Source organism: Anabrus simplex, chromosome 2, assembly GCF_040414725.1.
Source record: "Anabrus simplex isolate iqAnaSimp1 chromosome 2, ASM4041472v1, whole genome shotgun sequence".
Taxonomy (NCBI): Eukaryota; Metazoa; Arthropoda; class Insecta; order Orthoptera; family Tettigoniidae; genus Anabrus; species Anabrus simplex.
This window is the reverse complement of record NC_090266.1, coordinates 1042663226-1042684351: the sequence shown is the minus strand read 5'-3', so window position 1 is coordinate 1042684351 and position 21126 is coordinate 1042663226. Positions and strand designations below refer to the sequence as shown.

The 21126-nt window shown below is 38.9% G+C and overlaps 1 protein-coding gene across 1 annotated transcript in view; it reads left to right on the top strand.

Moving 5' to 3' along the window:
• Positions 1–21126, top strand: part of LOC136864677 (stalled ribosome sensor GCN1) — a 599881-nt gene that overhangs the window by 325281 nt on the left and 253474 nt on the right. Inside the window, exons 23-26 of the mRNA XM_067141987.2 lie at positions 120–356; positions 435–614; positions 10404–10693; positions 17340–17535. Of these exons, the coding sequence (XP_066998088.2) occupies positions 120–356; positions 435–614; positions 10404–10693; positions 17340–17535 (903 nt within the window). The remainder of the gene's footprint in view (positions 1–119; positions 357–434; positions 615–10403; positions 10694–17339; positions 17536–21126) is intronic.

The window sequence follows — 21126 nt, the reverse complement described above, 5'->3', positions numbered from 1 at the left end:
ATTAGGGCCTTACAGAGGTGTTTAGTTCATAAAATCTTGCAAACTGAATATACTGTACAATCTATGGTAAAATAATGAAATATGTATGTTTATAATTTGTGTATAACTTATTTTTGTAGGTGCTTTGTTTGCATTTGAGATGCTGTGCAATATGTTGGGACGCTTGTTTGAACCATACATAGTACATGTATTGCCACACTTACTGCTGTGTTTTGGTGATGGGAGTCAGTATGTTCGTGATGCCACTGATGATACCGCACGTGTAGTAATGAGCAAACTCTCAGCCCATGGTGTGAAATTGGTCCTACCATCCCTGCTAGCAGCTCTTGAAGAAGATTCATGGAGGACTAAAACAGGTATGATAATATAACAGTTACACATGAAGAATTATTAAGTAGAATGCCTTCGTTAATTCATCTTTGTCACTCTTGCAGGTTCTGTTGAGCTGCTTGGAGCAATGGCTTACTGTGCACCAAAGCAGTTGTCATCTTGTCTGCCAAGTATTGTTCCTAAACTGATTGAAGTATTAAGTGACTCTCACGTAAAGGTACAAAAAGCTGGAGCGCAGGCTTTGAAACAAATTGGTTCTGTTATCCGGAATCCTGAGATTCAAGGTATTCTGCTGATGATTATTTATTTGTTGTTTTCACTAAATTGGTGTGATTTATGTACTGAAAGTGGTGGTGTGTGTGTACTGTATTGTTTCAAGTATTGAATATCTTAGATGACCCTGAAGTTTTGCTGTTTTTAAAAGAGATTGGAAAGGACGTGCATACAAAACTCTTAACATTTAATGTGATTGGTGTTCTACCAGATACATCATTTTCTTAGTTCTGGCATATGTCAGTAAAACTTAATGGAGAGCAACAGTTTTCTTTTAATATACCTTCTTTACTTGCACGTTTTTCACACTTTTTCAGAGAGAGAATAAAAGGCTGTCTTAAAATAAGGGCACATAAGTTATGCAAAGAAAATATACGCAATACTGTACGTAGTAATGCTTTTTATTTCAGCACACTTACAGTAAATTTGTATAGGCATACAGTGAAACCTCGTTAAGACATTTCTGCAGGGAACAAGGAAAAAAAACATCATGTTAAGTGAGAAAATGTACTAATGAATATACAAATAAAAACTATCCATCAGGAATATGGAAACAATAGGTAAGACTTCTTCCGACATGAGAGCGTTTAAAGTCTTGTATCTGCGGATACAGTGTAAACTACAGGCCTATTTACCATTTCTAAAGATGAGAGGAAAGTATTAAAAGGTGTGAAAAACACAAGGGAACAAATATGAGAACCTTCTCTGCTGGGGATTATATACCAGTACACTGAAAGGTGTGAAAACGCCAGACAACAAATATGAAACCTTGCACAGGGGCCAACAAAAATATCGAAGTATTATTGCAGATCACACTATTTCTAAAACAAATGTTAGTAGGAACCTTTTATTTTATAACAGTGGGTTGTTAAGCATTATTTTCCGTTCACACTCTCAGACGAATTGGAGGTTACACTCGATCATGTGCAGCTGCGGGTAGAGATGGTCGACAAATCACAGCCTGCTATTTTGTCACAGATATCAGATACGCTGTCACGGAAGTACCTGTGACAAAAAAATATAGTTTAAGTTGTGTACTTGGATCACGTTCACAGGGCTATCTTACCTGCTGTAGCGCAAGGTCTGTCAGTTTTTCATCTACCAGTTACCTACGGCGATATTAAAGGTGTTAAATCATACATTTTATCATAGTGTATTTATGAGCACAGTAGGAACTTTGTATGTCAGTAGCTAGCTAATGTTTCATACATAGCGCGAATCAAACAGATCAGTCCTCAGCTGCCAAATGAAGCATGTTTGAATACATAATATTTTTTCGAGAAGTACTTGTTCGATTTTCAAAATAATCATGGTGCTGCATTTGTAATATTTGTGGATATAAGGCTATGTGTACAAAATAGTGTAGTACCATTCAAGAAAGAGAGATTAGTACCATGGTCTCAAAAAATATTAACGTCATAACACAGCATTTTAAGTCCAAGAATTAGCCCTTTGGTACCATTACGGAAAGTGAAAACAAAATGTCAATATCTTCAACTGTTCACGAGTAATTTGAGGTGGACAACTTTGCTGAATAACCCTGTGTATGAGATGAGTCTTTGTATAAAGTTCATAAATTTATTATTTTTACTCATTTTATTTTTAAACCTACATTAAGTACTGTAAATAATTGGTATCCCAGAGACATGACATGGGTAATCACATTCAGTTTCGTAATTTATTGCGCATCATGTTAACCTTTTCCCTATGCAGTATAAAACTTCAGAATAGAATTTGGAAAAATAATATTCACATTTATAATTTCCCACATCTTCCGACCAATACTACCCGACATTGTCATATCAACTAGAAGTATTTCCATACTGGCCGCCTGCGACCATAGAGTGACATGACAATCATATGCTCGTGCGTCCTGTGACTGAATCGCAGTTAAGTCGGATATTTTTGTGTCACAGATATTCTGAAATATCATTTGAGCTCATCCCTAGCTGCGTGGAATGACTTAAGCTGCCATTTAGAATCAAACAAAACTTCGATCAACTAGAGTGATCACCGGGTGAGTTGGCCGTGCAGTTAGAGGCGCGCGGCTGTGAGCTTGCACCCGGGAGATAGTGGGCTCGAATTCCACTGTTGGCAGCCCTGAAGATGGTTTTCTGTGGTTTCCCATTTTCACACTAGGCAAAGGCTGGGGCTGTACCTTAAATAAGGCCACGGCCGCTTCCTTCCAACTCCTAGGCTTTTCCTATCCCATCGCCACCAGAAGACCTAACTGTGTCGGTGCGATGTAAAGCCACTAGGCGGGGGGGGGAGAGAGAGAAAAAAAAACTTGAGTGATGGAGTCTAAACTTGAAGGTGTGAGTTTCAACCATTGCGACCTCTGCGCGCTTATGCTGGTCCATTTTGACAGATTTAAATTTTGTCTTCATTATTAAGGAATTTTAAAACATTTTCCTCATCAATAACTAGGCTATCATAAGACAAATATGCACCACGCTATTCAATTATGTTCCTAATCCAGATATAGGCAACCATATCACGCAACAAATATTAGCTATACACTTCACTGTGCCACTCGACGCAAAATACATTTCTACCTTCTGAATGGAACGTGAAATACAAGCACAAACAGGCTCGCTCTGCTTTTCAACCATCTCGCTGCTAACTGGCAAGCAAAACTGAACATTCCTGAGGCTAACAGCTTGCTCCCCGAATTTGCAACTTATCCTTTGAAGTTCAGGAAGGCCTTTTTCCGTAATCACGCAACTGTGGTGACTGCTCCTACCAAACTTGGAAATCACGTTTCATTCAGAAGGGATGAAACATACAGTAACTTTTTCAGGTCTAGGAAAAATGCGATCGTACTAAGCGGTAATAGCGAAAATTCGTGACTTGATAAGTGAGATATTTTTTATATGGATTTAATACGATGAGAATTGGGACTTCGAATTTACGACATGCTGAGCGGGAAAACGTGCTAATGAGGAACGCACTGAGGTTTTTCACTGTATATACCTTTTAAAATTGTCAAACTGAAAAGATAATTGCCACTCTCATATGGTTCAATAACATGAAATAAAACAGAATATTGCACATTAACTATAGTTTTTACTTCAGTTAGGCATACAATATGAAAGTTTCCCTCCCTAAACCGATTGTAGAAACCCCTTTGCTGTAATGTAATCTGCTTATAAGAACTTGGACTTCGTCATTACTCTCTTCCAGCTCAGATTCCTCTGTTCTTGCATCATCAGTGTCATCAGTGATCCTGTTGACCAAGTCCATGTCCTCTACATATGCTCTGCTTTCCCCCCCTCCCTCCCAGATATACACGGAAAACTTTCTGTGGATGTTATAAACTCCATTTGTTTACACCAGTATCTAACATCTGCTTCTGAAACACCAAGATCTCTCTCCACAGCTTGGTTCCTATTTTTTTTTTTTTTTTTAACATACCGTACATAATTGCATCAACTTCAAAATTGTTGTATTTACAGGCAGTCCTCCGCCTATCATTCCTTTTCATCACAGAACACTACGGCATACGCACTTATGAAACTACCAACAGTCGCATGATAATGTCAGGTGTCAGCGACTGACACCAAAGAAGTTTCTGAATCGTACATTACTTCTTAGACGTAACGCCGTATTAACGGCCAGGGGACCGCTCCAAGACAAGCAAATGAATCTTGGGATGCTTTAATTTTGAGGTCACAGTTGCAAAATATCAACTTCATAATAACAATTGTTATAGATGTGGTAGGTATGGAACAAAAAAAGACTATTCTGTTTACTCTGTATAATTTCATTGCCTGTTAAATTGTTGTTCTGTTGATATATAAAATAATTGGTTGTGACTTTTTCACTCTATAATTGTGGCATCTCCTTCACTCAATTACAGAAGGTCCCACACTTATAGCTGTCACGAGTATTCGTTTTTCTACAATGAAATAAGATTCTCATCAATTTGGAGAACTGCTGATGAGTTCTTCAAGAGCACAGTGCAATAAGACGACACATTCTACCCTTGTTTTTATTGATTACGGTGTACAAGTGTATACAAAGACTTTTTAGATGAACAATTTGACAAATTGTCATGGTTTACACAAGTTTTTAAAATTCGTAGTTATTGTTTGTAAGCACCCTCTTTTACCTTTTCCCTCTTGGCCAATCATTACCTTTTTTCCAATATTTTTAAGTAGTCAAGTATGTTTTGGGATCATATTGAAAAGACTGTGTCTGCACATTTAATGTCTTTACCTAAACAAAGTTATCTGTAGCTGATGTACAGGTTTCGTTTTATTATAAACTACTAATTGGTGAACTTGCTTAAGGGACACAACATATTGTATCGATAAGGTGGGACAACAATTACTGTCAGTTTGTTAAATTATTGTATTAAGAGCATTCGAGGCCTAGGGAGTCTTTCATTTCCATGCCCTTTGTGGATCTTGCCTTCCTTTGGACAATACCTTCATTTTTTGAAGTATCAGACCCCTTGCATTTTTTTCTCTCTGATTACTGTTAAGTTGATGGTTGCCTAGTTGTACTTCCTCCTCAAACAGTAATCACCAACACCACTCTCACCATAAGCAACTATGAAGGTGCTGAAATAAAAGTAATGTGTAATTCTTTTGTTTTTCAACTTGAAGGAATAGAAAAACATGTTGATATTGTTTGAAATAGCATATTATAATTACATAACACTTTGCCCCCCCCCCCCATTTACACTGGTATTCCTTGGGTTGCTTGAAAAGTATAAAAGAGGGCTAATCTGTATTAGTGAGTAGACATTGAGAAGAAGACTAATAGAGGTAGATCTACCTCCAACAAGATCTCTCATGGACTCCCAGTTAACACACCAGTATAGGTTAGACAATCATCAGTTTGCTCGAGAACATAAGAATTGGGCACAGGAGCGTAAAGGTGATTCTTTTTTAATATGTCATCCCTTAGGCTCCCTATATTGGAGAAAAGTTTTTTTTTAATGCGTGACTGTGCCTATACTTTTGCTGCTCGGTGCATGTAGACATTCCTACAAGAGACAGAAATCCTCACTTTGGACTGACCAGCACAAAGTCCCGACCTAAACCCCATTGGGTATGTATGGGACCAGCTTAGGTACAGTCTGTCCACTAGGTTTATGTATCCTGGCTGAACTGTGGGCAATTCTTCGAGAATGGGATACTATACTAAAAATGATATTGCCCCTAATTGACAGCATGCTGAATAGGATGCGAGCTCTGCAGATGGAAGGGAAAGGCTTCAGATGTTGGCAGTGCCTATTGTTAAGTGTTCAGAGCCATTTTCAAGTGGTTGTATGTATACTTAGTGGCCAGGGGAATGTTAAAAGTGAGTCGTAGGAAGGTAATTCTAATAATGCGATTTCCTTTTGCAATGCTAGTTCAAACATGTTGTTACACATATGTTGATTCTTAATTCATGGTCAATAATTTTCTCCCAGAAATGTGCCAATCTGCTGATGTGAACACTTGTTTGAAGGTGTCTGAAGTGTACTTCATAATATTGCCACCAGATTGGGTATATGTGCACTGGTCGGGAAGTGATCACACTCCCAATGTCTGTGATTTGGTGACACCAGTGCATAATGGAAGTAACCAAAGGAAGGTAATTCCAATGTCATGCACAACTTAATGAAGCTGATCATTTTGTCTTGCAATAGTCAAGATGTTCTAGTGTCATCCACTTTCTGAGGGATACTCTGTAACTGCTCTGTATTACACATCAATTTTTTCAGTGCCACTTTCATCCTGCAGTACAGACGGAACTTCTAGAATTTACTTTTTCCTAGAAGGAAATCATAATTTAATTTCATCAATTGAAAATGTTGAAACATTCAAACTCTATAGGCTTTTCCAATCGTAAAATTACCAGAGTTTTGCCCCAGTGCAGCAGCGGGCTCATCAGTTGGGATGCTGCACCTTTCCAAGACGCTGGCACTAGTACACCCTTGAGACACCACTGCAAGCCTCCTATGTAGGACAATGCAGTGATGGTGCACTACTAGGAACCTTATTTTTTGATACAGGCCAAAGGCAGGCATTTACACAAAGTGGAGGCATATGCTACCCCTAGTGCTTCTCAGATAACACACATTGGTGAATCTCATGTAACCGATAGTATTGTCAGTCTTCCCTGTCAATGACAAATAGCGTGTACAACCTGGGAAGCTACTTTGATGGGTGTTAAACAGGTTGTATGTGGGGGGTGAAGAACCAAAATTTCAAATTTAATGTTTCTCTTCTGTCCCATAGTCCGGCTCCTCGGCAGAATGGTCATCGTTCAGTTTAGAGGGGCCCCAGGTTAGATTCCTGATCCGGTTGGGAATTTTAACTACATCATCATTATAGACCGTTATGCCTTTTGGCATTCAGTCTGCAAGCCTCTGTGAATTTACTAAACGTCACCACAATCCTCTGATTGCAACTAGTGCTGTGGCGCCATTTAGTTCTATACATCTTACCTTTAAATCTTTGGAAACTGAGTCTAACCATCATAGTCTTGATCTCCCTCTACTTTTTTTACCCTCCATAACAGAGTCCATTATTCTCCTAGGACTCTATCCTCCTCCATTCGCCTCACATAACCCCACCACTGAAGCCGGTTTATGTGTACAGCTTCATCTATAGAGTTACTTCCTAACTTAGCCTTTATATCTTCATTCCGAGTACCCTCCTGCCACCTGTTTGTACCAGCAGTCATTCTCGCTACTTTCATGTCTGTTACTTTTAATTTATGAATAGGATATCCTGAGTCCACCCAGCTTTTGCTCCCGTAAAGCAAAGTTGGTATGAAAAATAGACAGATGTAAAGATTGTTTTGTCCGGGAGCTGACTTCCTTCTTACAGAATATTATTGATCGCAACTGCGAGTTCACTGCATTATCTTTACTACACCTTGATTCAATCTTGCTTACTATATTAACATCCTGGGAGAAGACACAACCTAAATACTTCAAATTATTTACCTGTTCCAGCTTTTTGTATCGCCAATTTGACATTCAATTCTGTTGAATTTCTTATCTACTAACATCAATTTAGTCTTCAAAAGGCTAATTTTCATACCATACTCATTGTACCTATTTTCAAGTTCCAAGATATTAGACTGCAGGCTTTCGGCACAATCTGCCATTAGGACCAAGTCGTCAGTATAGGCCAGACTGCTTACTGCATTTCCACCTAACTGAATCCCTCCCCGCCACTTTATAACTTTCAGCAGATCCTTGTAAACTATGAACAACAAAGGTGAAAGATTACAGCCTTGTAATTGTCACCATAAATGCCTTTGTTTGATTTTAATAATCTACCTTTAATTCCATAGTCCTCCAGTATGGTGAACATCTTTCCGTCGGTACCCTGTCATATGCTTTCTCTAGATCTACGAAACATAAACACAACTGTCTATTCCTCTCAGCATTTTTCAGTTACCTGGCGCATACTGAAAGTCGGATCCTTACATCCCCTCTGTGGTCTGCAGCAACACTGGTTTTCATCCAACTTTTTCTCAAACACTGATTGCACCCTCCCTTCCAAGATGCCAGTGAATATTTTGCCTGGTATACTAATCAATGAGATACCTCGATAGTTGTTGCAATCCTTCCTGTACCCTTGCTTATAGATAGGTGCAGTTACTGCTTTTGTCCAATCAGAAGGTAGCTAACCAACACTCCATGCTAATCTTACTACTCTATGAAGCCATTTCATCCCTGCTTTCCCACTATACTTCACCATTTCAGGTCTAATTTCACCTATTCCTGATGGTTTATGACAATGGAGTTCATTTACCAGCCTTTTCTCTTCCTCAAGTGTAATTTCACCTTTATTTTCCTCCTCCCCATGAGCTTGACTGTTGGCAGCACCACTAGGAAGATTTCCTTTTACGTTGAGAAGATGTTCAAAATATGCCCTCCACTTGTCCTGTGATTCCCTGGGATCTATTATTGTTTCACCTGAATTACCCAAAACACTGATTTCCTTTTTCCCTTCCTTCCTAAGATTCTTTATTACTGTCCAGAGAGATTTCCCTGCTGCTTGACCCAGCCTTTCCATGTTATTACCAAAATCTTCCATTGACTTCTTTTTGGATTCAACAACTATTTGTTTTGCTCTTTTTCTTTCATCTACGTACAATTCCCTGTCTGCATCAGCCCTTGTTTGGAGCCATTTCTGATAGCCTTCTTTTGACGTTTTCATCGTTCCACCAAGATGTTCGCTTTTCCCCATCTTTACACACATTTCTTCCTAGGCATTCCCTTGCTGTTTCTACTACAGCATCCCTGTATGCCACCCATTCTCTTTCTATATCCTGACCCTGCTTACTGTCTACTGTTCGAAACTTCTCACGAATCATACCCATGTAATTCTAATTTCCTCATCCCGGAGATTTTCTACCCTTATTCGTTTGCGGACAGATTTCACTTCCTCTGTCCTAAGCCTAGAGATACTTAGTTCACTGCAGATCAGATAGTGGTCTGTATCATTAAAAAAAATCTCTGGAAAACTCATGCATTCCTAACAAACTTCCTGAATTCAAAGTCTGTCATAAGATATATATTATGCATCTGGTACCCCTAGCCTTCCATGTGTAGCGGTGAGTAGCCTTATGCTTGAAGAATGTATTCGTAACTGCTAAACCAATACTAGCACAGGAGTCCAGCAAACTCTTCCCATTTCCTTTAGCTTCCATATCTTCCCCACATTTACCAATCACCCTTTCATATCCTTCAGTTCTGCTTCCCACTCTTGCGTTGAAATCGCCCATTAGCACTATCCTATTCTTGCTGTTGACCCGGACTACGATGCCACTCAATGCTTCATATTGTAAACTTCATCCTCATCTGCTCCCTCGCATAGTGAATACACTGAGACAGTTCTCGTCCTGATTCCTCCAACTGCCAAATCTACCCACATCATTCGCTCATTTACGTGCCTGACAGAAGCTATGTTGCGTGCAGTGGTATTCCTGATAAACAGCCCTATCAGAACCAGTAAGCTGGCCGTACGGTTACATTTTTGCAGCTGAGAGCTTGCATTCAGGAGACAGTGGGTTTGAATCCCACTGTCAGCAGCCCTGGAGATGGTTTTCCGTGGTTTCCCATTTTCACAGCAGGCAAATGCTGGGGCTGTACCTTAAGGCCATGGCTGCTTCTATCGCACTCCTAGTACTTTCCTATTCCATTGTCACCATAAGACCTGTTTGTGTCTGTGGGTTGTAAAGCATATCGTAAAAAAAAAAAAAAAAAAAAAAAAAAAAGCCACCACAGAAGCACATCATAGTTAGTACATCCCTCCACATAGCGATGGTTTCTGGATGGGCATTTGCCTGCAAAATTGGGTCATGTCCAATTCAAGTACTGACACTAACAAATTGGGGGGAAAAGGCCAGGTGGTGGTGGTGGTGGTGGTTGTTGTTGTTGTTGTTCCTTTCTATCCCCTAAGATATTCATCCATGCCTCATGTAATGGCAGAATGTCACATTTTTAAGAAATAAAGAATAGTTGTCATGACTTGTGAATCAACCCTTTTGTATTTCAGGCTATAGAAGCCTTCAACATCACTCACCTAAGTGTGAATATGCCACCTTTCATTTTCTTGTGGTAGAGTGCATTTGAATATGAAACACTCCTTTATAACACCAATGAGAATTCACTAATTTGTATAATGTAGATTTTGCTTGTGGTGTTTATTTAAGTCTCTTCTTGGATAATTACCTTGTTAACAGTTGGTCATTTTGATATTTAAATTTAGAAAAAGCAGTTTAATTTACTAATACTCAAGGTGCATGCCTGTATGTAAAGAGTACTATTTTCTTCTATCTTTCAGCAATTGTCCCTGTTTTACTGGAAGCTCTTCAGGATCCATCTAACCGTACCGCTACTTGTTTACAAACCCTGCTAGATACTCAGTTTGTTCATTTCATCGATGCTCCTTCTTTGGCTTTAATCATGCCTGTTGTCCAGCGGGCATTTATGGATCGTTCGACAGAAACTCGCAAAATGGCTGCCCAGATAATAGGCAACATGTATTCCCTCACTGATCAGAAGGATTTAACGCCTTATTTACCTACAATTATCCCAGGTCTTAAAACATCTCTTCTGGATCCTGTACCAGAGGTAAGATTGTATAGAATCTCATTGTTTCAAACATATTATGTTCGTTATACTTTATGTAATTTTTGGCAATAGTAAATTTTGTAGTATTCTCATGATTCTTGGTGAAATTGAGTCTACTTTTTTCCATTAATTAAAATGTGTTCATTTTTGTCTGCTTTTGTTCTGCTTGTTTGTAATTATATGATGCAAGCTATGAAACTTTACATTACGTTCTGTCAGCATTGTACAGTAAAAAAGTTGTCAATGTGATGTAGTAATATGGAGCTAGCAGATGTCAATTGTCAGCATATGCCTCTATAGAAAAAAGGAAATTAAAAAAGCAATTAACAAACATTATTACCATAACTGAAATAGTACATTGTGCATGAGGAGTAGACCGAGCTCGATAGCTGCAGTCGCTTAAGTGCGGCCAGTATCCAGTACAAGTATTGAATAGGTGGTTTTTTAATTAAATTATCCTTGATATCTATGCAGTATCCAGTATTTGGGAGATAGTAGGTTTGAACCCCACTGTCGGCAGCCCTGAGAAGGGTTTTCCGTGGTTTCTCATTTTCACACTAGGCAAATGCTGGGGCTGTACCTTAATTAAGGCCACGGCCGCTTCCTTCCCACTACTAGCCCTTTCCTGTCCCATCGTTGCCATAAGACCTATCTTTGTCAGTGTGACATAAAAAAAGAATGATTAGATGTATGTGTATTTTATGTTCGACTGGTTTCTTAAAAAAATACTTACCTGAATTAATAGTTTAATTATGTAGGTATTTTCTTGCCTTTAAATCTTATCCAACTGCTGAATTATTTTTAGAGTCAAAATGAAAATTAATTTTAGCGAAGTGGACATAGATGACGCTGAAAGGGCAGGCAGAGTGAGAGGGCACAGACCAATAAAAATCAAGTTGTTATCTACCCTAAAGACTAATATAGTAATAAGAAATGCAAGTAACTTACAAGGGGAAAAAATCTGGGTTAAGAGAGACATCTAGGGAGAGCCAGGTTTCAGGGGTTGAAGGCGTATATAAGGGGTCAACAGTTGATCGTATCCAATGGAATGTGGAGGCGAATCTGAATGGTGGCAGAATTGAAAGTTATGGAAGAGGAGCTCAAGAAGGAAGAGGACCTGGGTTCAAGACAAGATGGAAGGCAGGTCGCAGACCAAGAGGAGTGAGGTGACGAGGTAAGAACAACGCAGGAACAAGTGATCAGTGCAGTGTGGGGCTAAATACAAGGATTCAGGAGGTGGTGGTGGTGGTGGTGGGGAGTGACGCTCAAGAAAAATCGAGTACAGAGTTCAGGGGACATGAGCCTAATAATGGAGGAGGTGGGTTGAGGGATGAAAAGATTGGGAAAGATACTATGATGAAAGGGAGAAGTAGGAGTCTAAAAGGTCTGCATGGTAAGAAAAATAAAGGTACAGAGGGAAAAAGATAGGAAAGAACGCCATAAAATATAAAAATTTGAAAGAATGGAGTAAGGAGAGCGAGCGATTGTAACGAGAAGTAAAAATAGAGAAGGAAAAGGAGAAGGAAGAGAGGGCAAGTTATAACTAGATTGGAAGATAGGCTTTGTAAATATTGAAGGTTTATTAAGTAAAATGGGTAATATAGAGGTGATAAATGTGCTGGAAAGTTTTGACAATGTGGCACTCGTGGAGACTTGGATAGAAACAGGAAAAGCGATAACCCACCCAAGTTAACAGTAAAAAAAAAAAAAAAAAAAAAAAAGTTTAATAAGGGGCTAACGTCCGGAGGAATATTGGTGTTAATTAAAGAAGAGATCAGTGAACTAGTAGAGGATATTGAGAATGATTTGGATGAAGGGATTTGGTTAAGATTTAACATGAGGAAGGAGAAGCGGAGAGGAAAAAAAGTGTGTGTTTGGCTTGTGCTTACTGTCACCCCAAGGGATCTCCATTAGTGTCATGCAGAACACGCTCTATGCTCGGTTCGTATTTGTGAAAGTATGGCCATGACCGAACCTCGCTTCTCAGAGGCGAGGCAAGCTATGTTCACTCGACCTTGCCCCTTGATACTCGCTCCTTCACTTGCTATCTCGGTTACAGGTAGATGTGCTCGCCTCCCTCCGTCTTTGTTTAGCTTTATTCAGGTGGTGGACTGATGACTGGACAAGAATACCAATAGCTACTTGTGTTTTTAGACCATGTTTCTGCCTCATATGTAAGAAAAACTGGAAATAATGGAGTACATATCACTCCTGTCAGAGAAATGGTCAAGGAGTTCACATGCTGCCAAGTGTATTCCCCCTGGCTAGTGTTCTTCACCGTTCTATATACAGAAACCAAATACAAGTTATGAATGCATAAGTAATATATTTCAGTACTAGCCATACCAGAGGCATTTTATACAAACTTTGCAAATTTATAAGTCATTATATCACTTAAATTTAAATATATACCTCAAAATTAATTTTTAAAATCCTCTTTGCTCAAGGTTTCTATCCAAGAAGATATGGCTAGTGCAAAATTATAGCTCCCATTTGGGAATGAATTGCAAACTAATTATTTATTGATATGATTGTTATGAATTAATAACAAGTCCATTGACTTGGTCTGGGTTTAGCTAACTCCTATGACTCGTTAAAAGCATTCCTGCTTTACTGAAGTTTCTTTTGCTGCTAGATGGAATGCGCAACCTACGTCTGGCAATTACTGACAGAGTAGGTAGACTAATTTCATGCTCTGTCTTGATGACAGCTTCCACTCTCGCAGGCATGCATTCAGTCTGGTGCTGGAAGGTTGCTTGGGGATTGGCAGCCCATTCTTCATGGAGTGCTGCACTGAGGTGACGTAGCGATGTCCATCGGTGAGGCCTGGCTTGAAGTCGGCATTCCAAAACATCCCAAAGGTGTTCATAGGATTCAGGTCAGGACTCTGTGCAGGCCAGGCCATTGCAGGGATGTTATTGTTGTGTAACACTCCGCCACAGGCCGTGCATTATGAACAGGTGCTCGAGCGTGTTGAAAGATACCACAGTGTACAGCAAATGTGGGGGCATTATTAATATGTGGAGAGTATTTAGAAGTGGAATGTGTTAAGAGTACTGAACTATTGGATGCGATTGAAATGAGGGGAGGGTGGCTTTGTGCTGCAAGAAGCTTGCAAACAGCAATTGAAAGGTATGTATGCCGAGATATGGTTGTCTAAAATTAGAACCTATGTTGAGAAGGTGGGAATGGGTTATATTTGGTTTGAGATATGGAAGGGAAAAGGAAGTAGTAGCCAGAGAGCTCTGTTAGTAAGATTTAAGGATATACAAATGCAAAGACTGATAGAAGAATGCAGGAATAGAGCTTTGCGTAGTTTACTTTGATAGGTGTTCCAAGTCTCCAAGTTTAATAAAAGATATGGTGATAGAAGGTTGGAAATGGGTTTAATATGGTGGCTCATGGGATTATATAAAAACAAGGGATGGATGATAATAATAATAATAATAATAATAATAATAATAATAATAATAATAATAATAATAATAATAATGACGTGTGGCCTCCGGAGAGGCCTGGTGCAGGTCTTTCAATTTGACGCCGTATAGGCGACCTGTGTGTCTGTGAGGATGGGGCCCTACCTATGATGAGTTCTAATGCTTAAGACGGCACACACACACACCCAGCCCCCAAGCCACTGGAATTAACCATTCAAGGTTAAAATTGCCGACCCTGCCGGGAATCGAACCTGGGACACTCTGGACCAAATACCAGCACGCTAACCATTTAGCCATGGAGCCGCACCAGGGATGGATTAGGAGTAAAGAAAACTCGCAATGTATTTTGTGTGGGAACAAGACAAATGACTTACATTTAGTATGTTATTGTAATGAAACAGAGAATTTAAGGGTGAAGTTTCTAAGTGCTAAGCAGCAAGAAATGTGCAAAGTGATGAACAAAAAATTTTAGCGTGGGTTTCGAGAGAGTGGAACGAGGGAAACTTGAACAAATCTTTAAGTGCAGTGAAAAAATTATGTTTAAGAAAAGTGGAAGAGAGGGTCTCATAATAATAATAATATTAATAATAGTAATAATAATGTTATTTGCTTTACGTCCCACTAACTACTTTTACGGTTTTCGGAGACGCCGAGGTGCCGGAATTTAGTCCCGCAGGAGTTCTTTTAAGTGCCAGTAAATCTACTGATACGAGGCTGTCGTATTTGAGCACCTTCAAATACCACCGTACTGAGCCAGGTTCGAACCTGCCAAGTTGGGGTCTGAAGGCCAGCACCTCAACCGTCTGAGCCACTCAGCCCGGCAAAAGGGTCTTGTAGCCTAGTGGTTAGGGTTATAACAATTTGTAGATTAACATGTTTTGAAGGTGCAAGAAGTGATTATGTAAGTGCTCAGGCGGTCCGGAATTTAAACATTAAAGATGACAGTATAAGGACAACAGGAAGAAGGGCAGTGTGCACTCAGCGTATTGTAATGTTTTGATAGTCAGCTTGTAGTGGTACATCGTAATACCAGACAAGCGGACTCGTTCAAATAAGATATGGGTCAGTACCAGGTGATAGATTGCAACTATTAATGAGGTTGCCTTATTTCCTTTTACTTTTGTTATGTAACCTAAAGTTACAGGTTACAGTTTATTTTACTTTGGATCATTTGCCAAGGTACCAGGGTTGCCAATTGCTGTAAATTTGTTAGTTTCATGTATTTTGTTCTGAGGGCCAAATTGTAGCGATTCCTCTTTTCATGTTGAATTAGTTTGTGATAGTATTATAATCTTAACCCAGTTTTGATTTGTTCATTTGTTATATGGAGGAAAACTCTGTATAGACTTACTGAATAAATAAAATGAAAATAATTTTTAGAGTCTATTCTTATGAATAGTTCAGCAGTATGAGACTCAGCTTTGCTAGAAACTAAATTTTAAAAACTCTGAAATGACTTGCTAACGCTCGTTTTAAAACATTTTTGGGTGGGTGAGATAGTGAATAGTTGTACCTAGCCACTCAATATCTTGATGAACGAGCTTTCCGGACAACACAGGCAGATGCCTATTCTGAGTTTAAGTTGCCATATTTCCCTGCACAGAGATGTTCACTTCCTAATTTTCCTAAAAGGAAATTTGAAAAAATAGTATCTGGCATTTTAAACCGTTCTGAACAAAGTACAGTAATATTGTTTCTCTACTGTTTTTGAGGAAGCAATAAATAGCTGCATTCCTTTAACCTACTGGAAGGCAATGTAGGAGGTAAGCCAGTGCAAGTTTCTCTTCCACTTCTCTGAGCCACATTCTTTTTTTGTCAATGACTCTCTGGTCTCATCTGCAGTAGTTTCATTAAAAGGTTATTGTATTTCCATAATTAAGCACTGAACAAATGGAAAATGACAATCACTGAAAGACTATCTGCAGTAAACTTGACAGTGATTGTGCCCACAGACAGGATTGGTGCGTGGGCCATAGGTTTTGAATTAACCACTTCATCTCGATATTAAGTGTTTTATTCCAAAATGAGAAATACTATTTTGTAGTGATATTGAAAAAGTATTAGAAAGTGGATAAGCAAGTGTTAGGGTGGGGACAGAAAACTATGCCTATTAGATATTACCTATGAACTTTGTTGGGAATGAAAAGAAACTGATGGAACAAAATTTAAAGCAAGCAGAGGCTGATCAATGTGGTTTATGCAAAGAAACAGTCTTGCAAAGTTTGAAAATATACCTATATTTTGCTGTGGCAACCATTACAGTACATAGGAAAAATATTCTGAAACAGTCAGTTTTTGTTACAACAAAAGACAGAACATCAGTGTTTTCTTCCACAAATAGGAAACTCATACATATTTTGGTAGAAAGGAAGGTGATGAGAAATGAACATTCTATATCATACGGCCTGTCGAAACCTTAGAATAGGTTTTATTTAATGATCATACACATTCTTATCCCTACTTGAGGTTTTGTCAGCAGTGATATTTTGATTAAGTACTATTTTGTAGGTTCATCGTAACATAATATAAAATATTGTTATGCCAAAGTATTCAGTACATGATTCACTGCATAGAACCATTAAAACAAGAACACAAGAAAATAAACAATTTGAGAGGGGACGATTATCTTTTGTGGTTTTGTGATGTGAAATGAGACAGTCTGAAGGATGACTGGCAGATGCTTATTCCGGTATGGTGAACATGTGAGAGATACTCATTTGGTTACTTGTCCCTGGGGGAATCTGTATGGTAAGGTTAGGATTACTGTGAATCCATTTGACAACACCAGAAATTTCTACTTTTTTAATAGAAATTACAGGATTAATGTGAAACCCTTTCATAATACTCGAAAGTGTGCAAATTATTACATATTGCCTTTGTATGTACAAATGACAAGTCCAGCTTTGCAGAATCACAAGGTTTTCTTTACGTTAGAAATGAAACATTCTAAAATATGAAGAAATACTTCTGAAATATTTTTTTTTTTTCCAACTTATGGTTTAAAATACAAAATTTTGTAAGGAATTATACCCTGTAATCATTGTTCAGTTCAGTAGTTTTAAATAACTGAAAAATTGAATTTGAAAAGTAAACTATACAGTCTTCCTTAGATCTTAAAATATTTTAAAGTTAGTAATAGTTGTTTCAAAATGTACAAATCGAAAGAAGACCTCACCATTGTATATTTCTGTTCATATTCTTTTAACTAGGTGCGAAGTGTATCTGCTCGGGCCTTAGGAGCAATGGTGCGTGGAATGGGAGAGTCAAGTTTTGAAGATTTACTTCCATGGCTAATGCAGACCCTTACTTCAGAATCTAGTTCTGTGGATCGCTCTGGTGCTGCACAGGGACTTAGTGAAGTAGTTGGTGGTTTGGGTGTGGAGAAACTTCATAAACTTATGCCTGGTTTGTATGATACCTCTGTATTGTGATTTATTCTTTGGATTAATGTAAGGCTTTTGTGCAGGTATACCAAATATATGCACAAATAATCCCCACAATTTTTTCAAAATTTGTCAGCGAAAATTTGGGATGCGAGTATTACTTGTCATATTGGTACAGTGCTCGTGATTGTAGAGAAATCTGAAAGTTGGTATTTTTTCACCCACCTTGTTGGCAGTGCTATTCCTGCCACAGTTAAGTCTTCAACGAACATGTTGGTTAATATCTGTGATGTCGGTTTAAGTAGTGGCATGTGTGCAGGATAGTTTTCGTAAGTTTTGTTATTTCATTCACGGCTAAAGGAAAGCTCCTCATTATTGAAGAGTCATAGGAGAAAATTGGTAATCACACTGAGGGAAGAAGGTATGTTGTGAAAAGAGTTTCATATGTGGTTGGAAGGAAGGAGAAAAAACAAATCTCTTCTTGAAAAGAGAAACGATAACCACTGGGCACTTTCCGGACTTGAAAGTGAATTTTACAGAAATCGTAAACTGGATATATGATAATGTGACTGGTAAGAGACATTTTGGATGTGTGGTTATGAGTGGAATTTTTTTTTTTAATTATGGGTGGTAAGGCTTGCCCTGGACGTGTGTGTGTGTGTGTGTGTGTGTGTGTGTGTGTGTGTGTGTGTGTGTGTGTGATAATTTCAGTTTTCATAGGAAAACTATCATTGTGCAACATCTCTTAGCCAATCGTGAAGAAAAGGTGGTGAATTTCCATAGATTCGTTATTCGTTTACGCGAGAGAAATTCGTATTTACTCTCGCAAATTTGTAATGCTAACCAAGCGTCAGTATATTTTACAGATTATACAGTGGAACCTTGACATATCGTTCCCAGAACTGTAATTTTCCCATATCCCTTGTTCAATTTATTCGGTTCCAAAAATGTTCCATATAAACCATTGTTAAATTTCCCTGCTTCTATCGTTCCTCGAACTATCGTTTCATCGCATCGATCGTAAAAAAAAAAATTTGTCCTCGGCCAAAATTTTTCTGCATGGATCGATCGTATGTAAGAAAATATATACAAACGTTTTTTGAACTTAAAGAGACAGCTGAATACTCGAGCATATAATAACGGCAACCTGTTATGCGAGAATGTAAGAGTGATTAGGAGTTGCTAGTCTTGAGCAAGGATGTCGTAGGCTGGAGTGCTGTGCTTGCGTTATTCACGCGCAGCCTCACTTCGAGTCTCCTGGTGCCAATGCTTCTCCTCGACCTACTAACCGACCCCTAGAAATATTCTTATTTACAAGAATTAGAACAGATCCACTGTAAAACTGAAATTTGCCACCAATTTCTGTGGTGCTGTTGGCTGGCTAGGGCACCAGCTTCATTGAAAATGAGAAAATTGCGCAGTTTAAAATAGTTACGGTGGGCGCCGGGTACATTTTAGTTAGTCACAGGGTTATTAATTGCGTCGTACCTTGTGATGTATGGGGGATGCTAGAGGCCTGTTGACCACTTTGTTACCCCTGCCCAGTCTTCTTGTTACAATCCAAACCTAACCAAGCCGGACCAATGATATTTCACTAGCCTGGTCTTGAAACTAAATCTTAAGTTGGCAGCATTGCTTAGCCCTCTGTGACATCGTCCGAGGCACGCCATGTTTAATTTCTAACCTGTGTGACATCGTCAGAGCCCTGAGCCGCGCCGTGTGGGATCTCTAACCTCTCGTTCACGAAGGGTCTATAGAATCTTTACCAAAATACAGGTTATCACCATAATATCCACGTATATTATTAATTTGCAATATGAGAACTGATCCTGAAAATTTTCCAATTAGTACGAGATGTAAGGAAAGTGAAATGAAACGGCGTAAAAGTCACGCTTTTTATTTTCATCATGTATATCGTGATTGCAATGTTTAGATACAGTCATCATACCTGCCAGCTTTCCTGATTTAGGTGGAAGACTCCTGATTTTCGACAGTTTTCCCGCCTCCCGATTATTCTATTATTCCTCCCGATTTTAGCTTACTTTTTGGTGAACTTTAAAATGTGTTTTCAAATCCCGCCATTTCAGCTTTGTACGCAAGTGGCCAGAAATGAAATTAGAAATAGAAAAGGATTTCCACCTATCAATACTTATTTATTGCACTTATTATGCTACAGTACCGGTTTCGACCCCCTGTAAATAAGTATTGATAGGTGGAAATCTTTTCGTATTTCTAATTGTGTAGTTCGTCAATACGGGGATGAAGATTATAGATTACGATTCAAAGGAAATATCGCGTTTATTACTACGAGAAATGCACGCGAATGTGCAATGTTTATTGAAACCGGTATATTATGACATATATATAGATTGTAAATCTCTCTTTCTCGTGCGCTATGTTAGTGTTCGTTCACATCAGTCTGGTCTGGTCTGGTCTATTCTAGAGACCAGTCGCTAGGTTTGGCGTCTTTTTTTAATAATTTAGTGACAGAATTTCAAAGATAGCGACTAGTGACTTTTCTAGAGATTTTAGGAGCCATTCGGAGACAATTCTGGCGAAATTTAATTTATTACTGGATAAAAATAACATTGCGCTTCGCGTAATTGCGCAGGCGCGTGATGCAATATATTCTATGCATTTGCTAAATAATGGCATCTAAGTGCATGACTAATTCACACGTGTGCAGCATGAGTTCATACTATTTTTGGAAGACTTATCAGAGACCGATAATTTCACTCGCATACTTCCTGTGAGGGAATAGAGATGTGTAAATTTTAACCTTGTAGCCTCGTAGCAACAGTCGTGTTTTGAGACAGTCCATGTTATAATATACCATAGTACTCCTGTATTGCGCAAGACATGTATAACAAGCCGCTTTGACCAATTGTATCTCCTGATTCCTCCAGATTTTTCCTGATTTTCATATCTAAATATCCTCATTTTTGGTTTTGTAAAGTTGGCGGGTATGCGTTATGTATAGTATGTGCTTGTCCGGCTCCACGGCTAAATGGTTAGCATGTGTTGGCCTTCAGTTTGAGGGGTCGTGATCGGGTCGGGGATTTTAACTTTCGTTGGTTAATTCCGACAGTTCGGGGGCTGTGTGTGTGCGCCGACTTGCACATTAGGGTTCACCGTAGGTAGAGCAGCATTTTCATACGCGCGTGGATCGCCTGTCACGCAACAACTCAAAAGGTCTGCACCTGGCTTCGGAGGTCACATGCTATTATTATACAGTAAAACCTGTCTTAACGGACACCCCTTTTTGGCGGACGATTTTCTAGGTCCGTAATTAAATGCCATGTTGTGTATGAGTAATTTACCCCTCTTATACGGACACCCTTTATTACGGACACGGACACACCATAGCCACGAGAAACTCCAATTAAACCTCTCCTAACAGACACTTTCTTTTTCAAACATTCTGTATTTGTGTCATGTACAGTATGTATTCGCTTACATTTTGCACAGGAGGTACTTCCAAGAATCAGACACCGTATCTTTTGATCCAGCCTGTACACATTCTTGGAAGGCAACACTAAGCTACGTTATCACTTCCATAAGTTGTGCGATCTGACATGCTCAACGCTGGAATTCGTACCTTCACTGTCAGGTT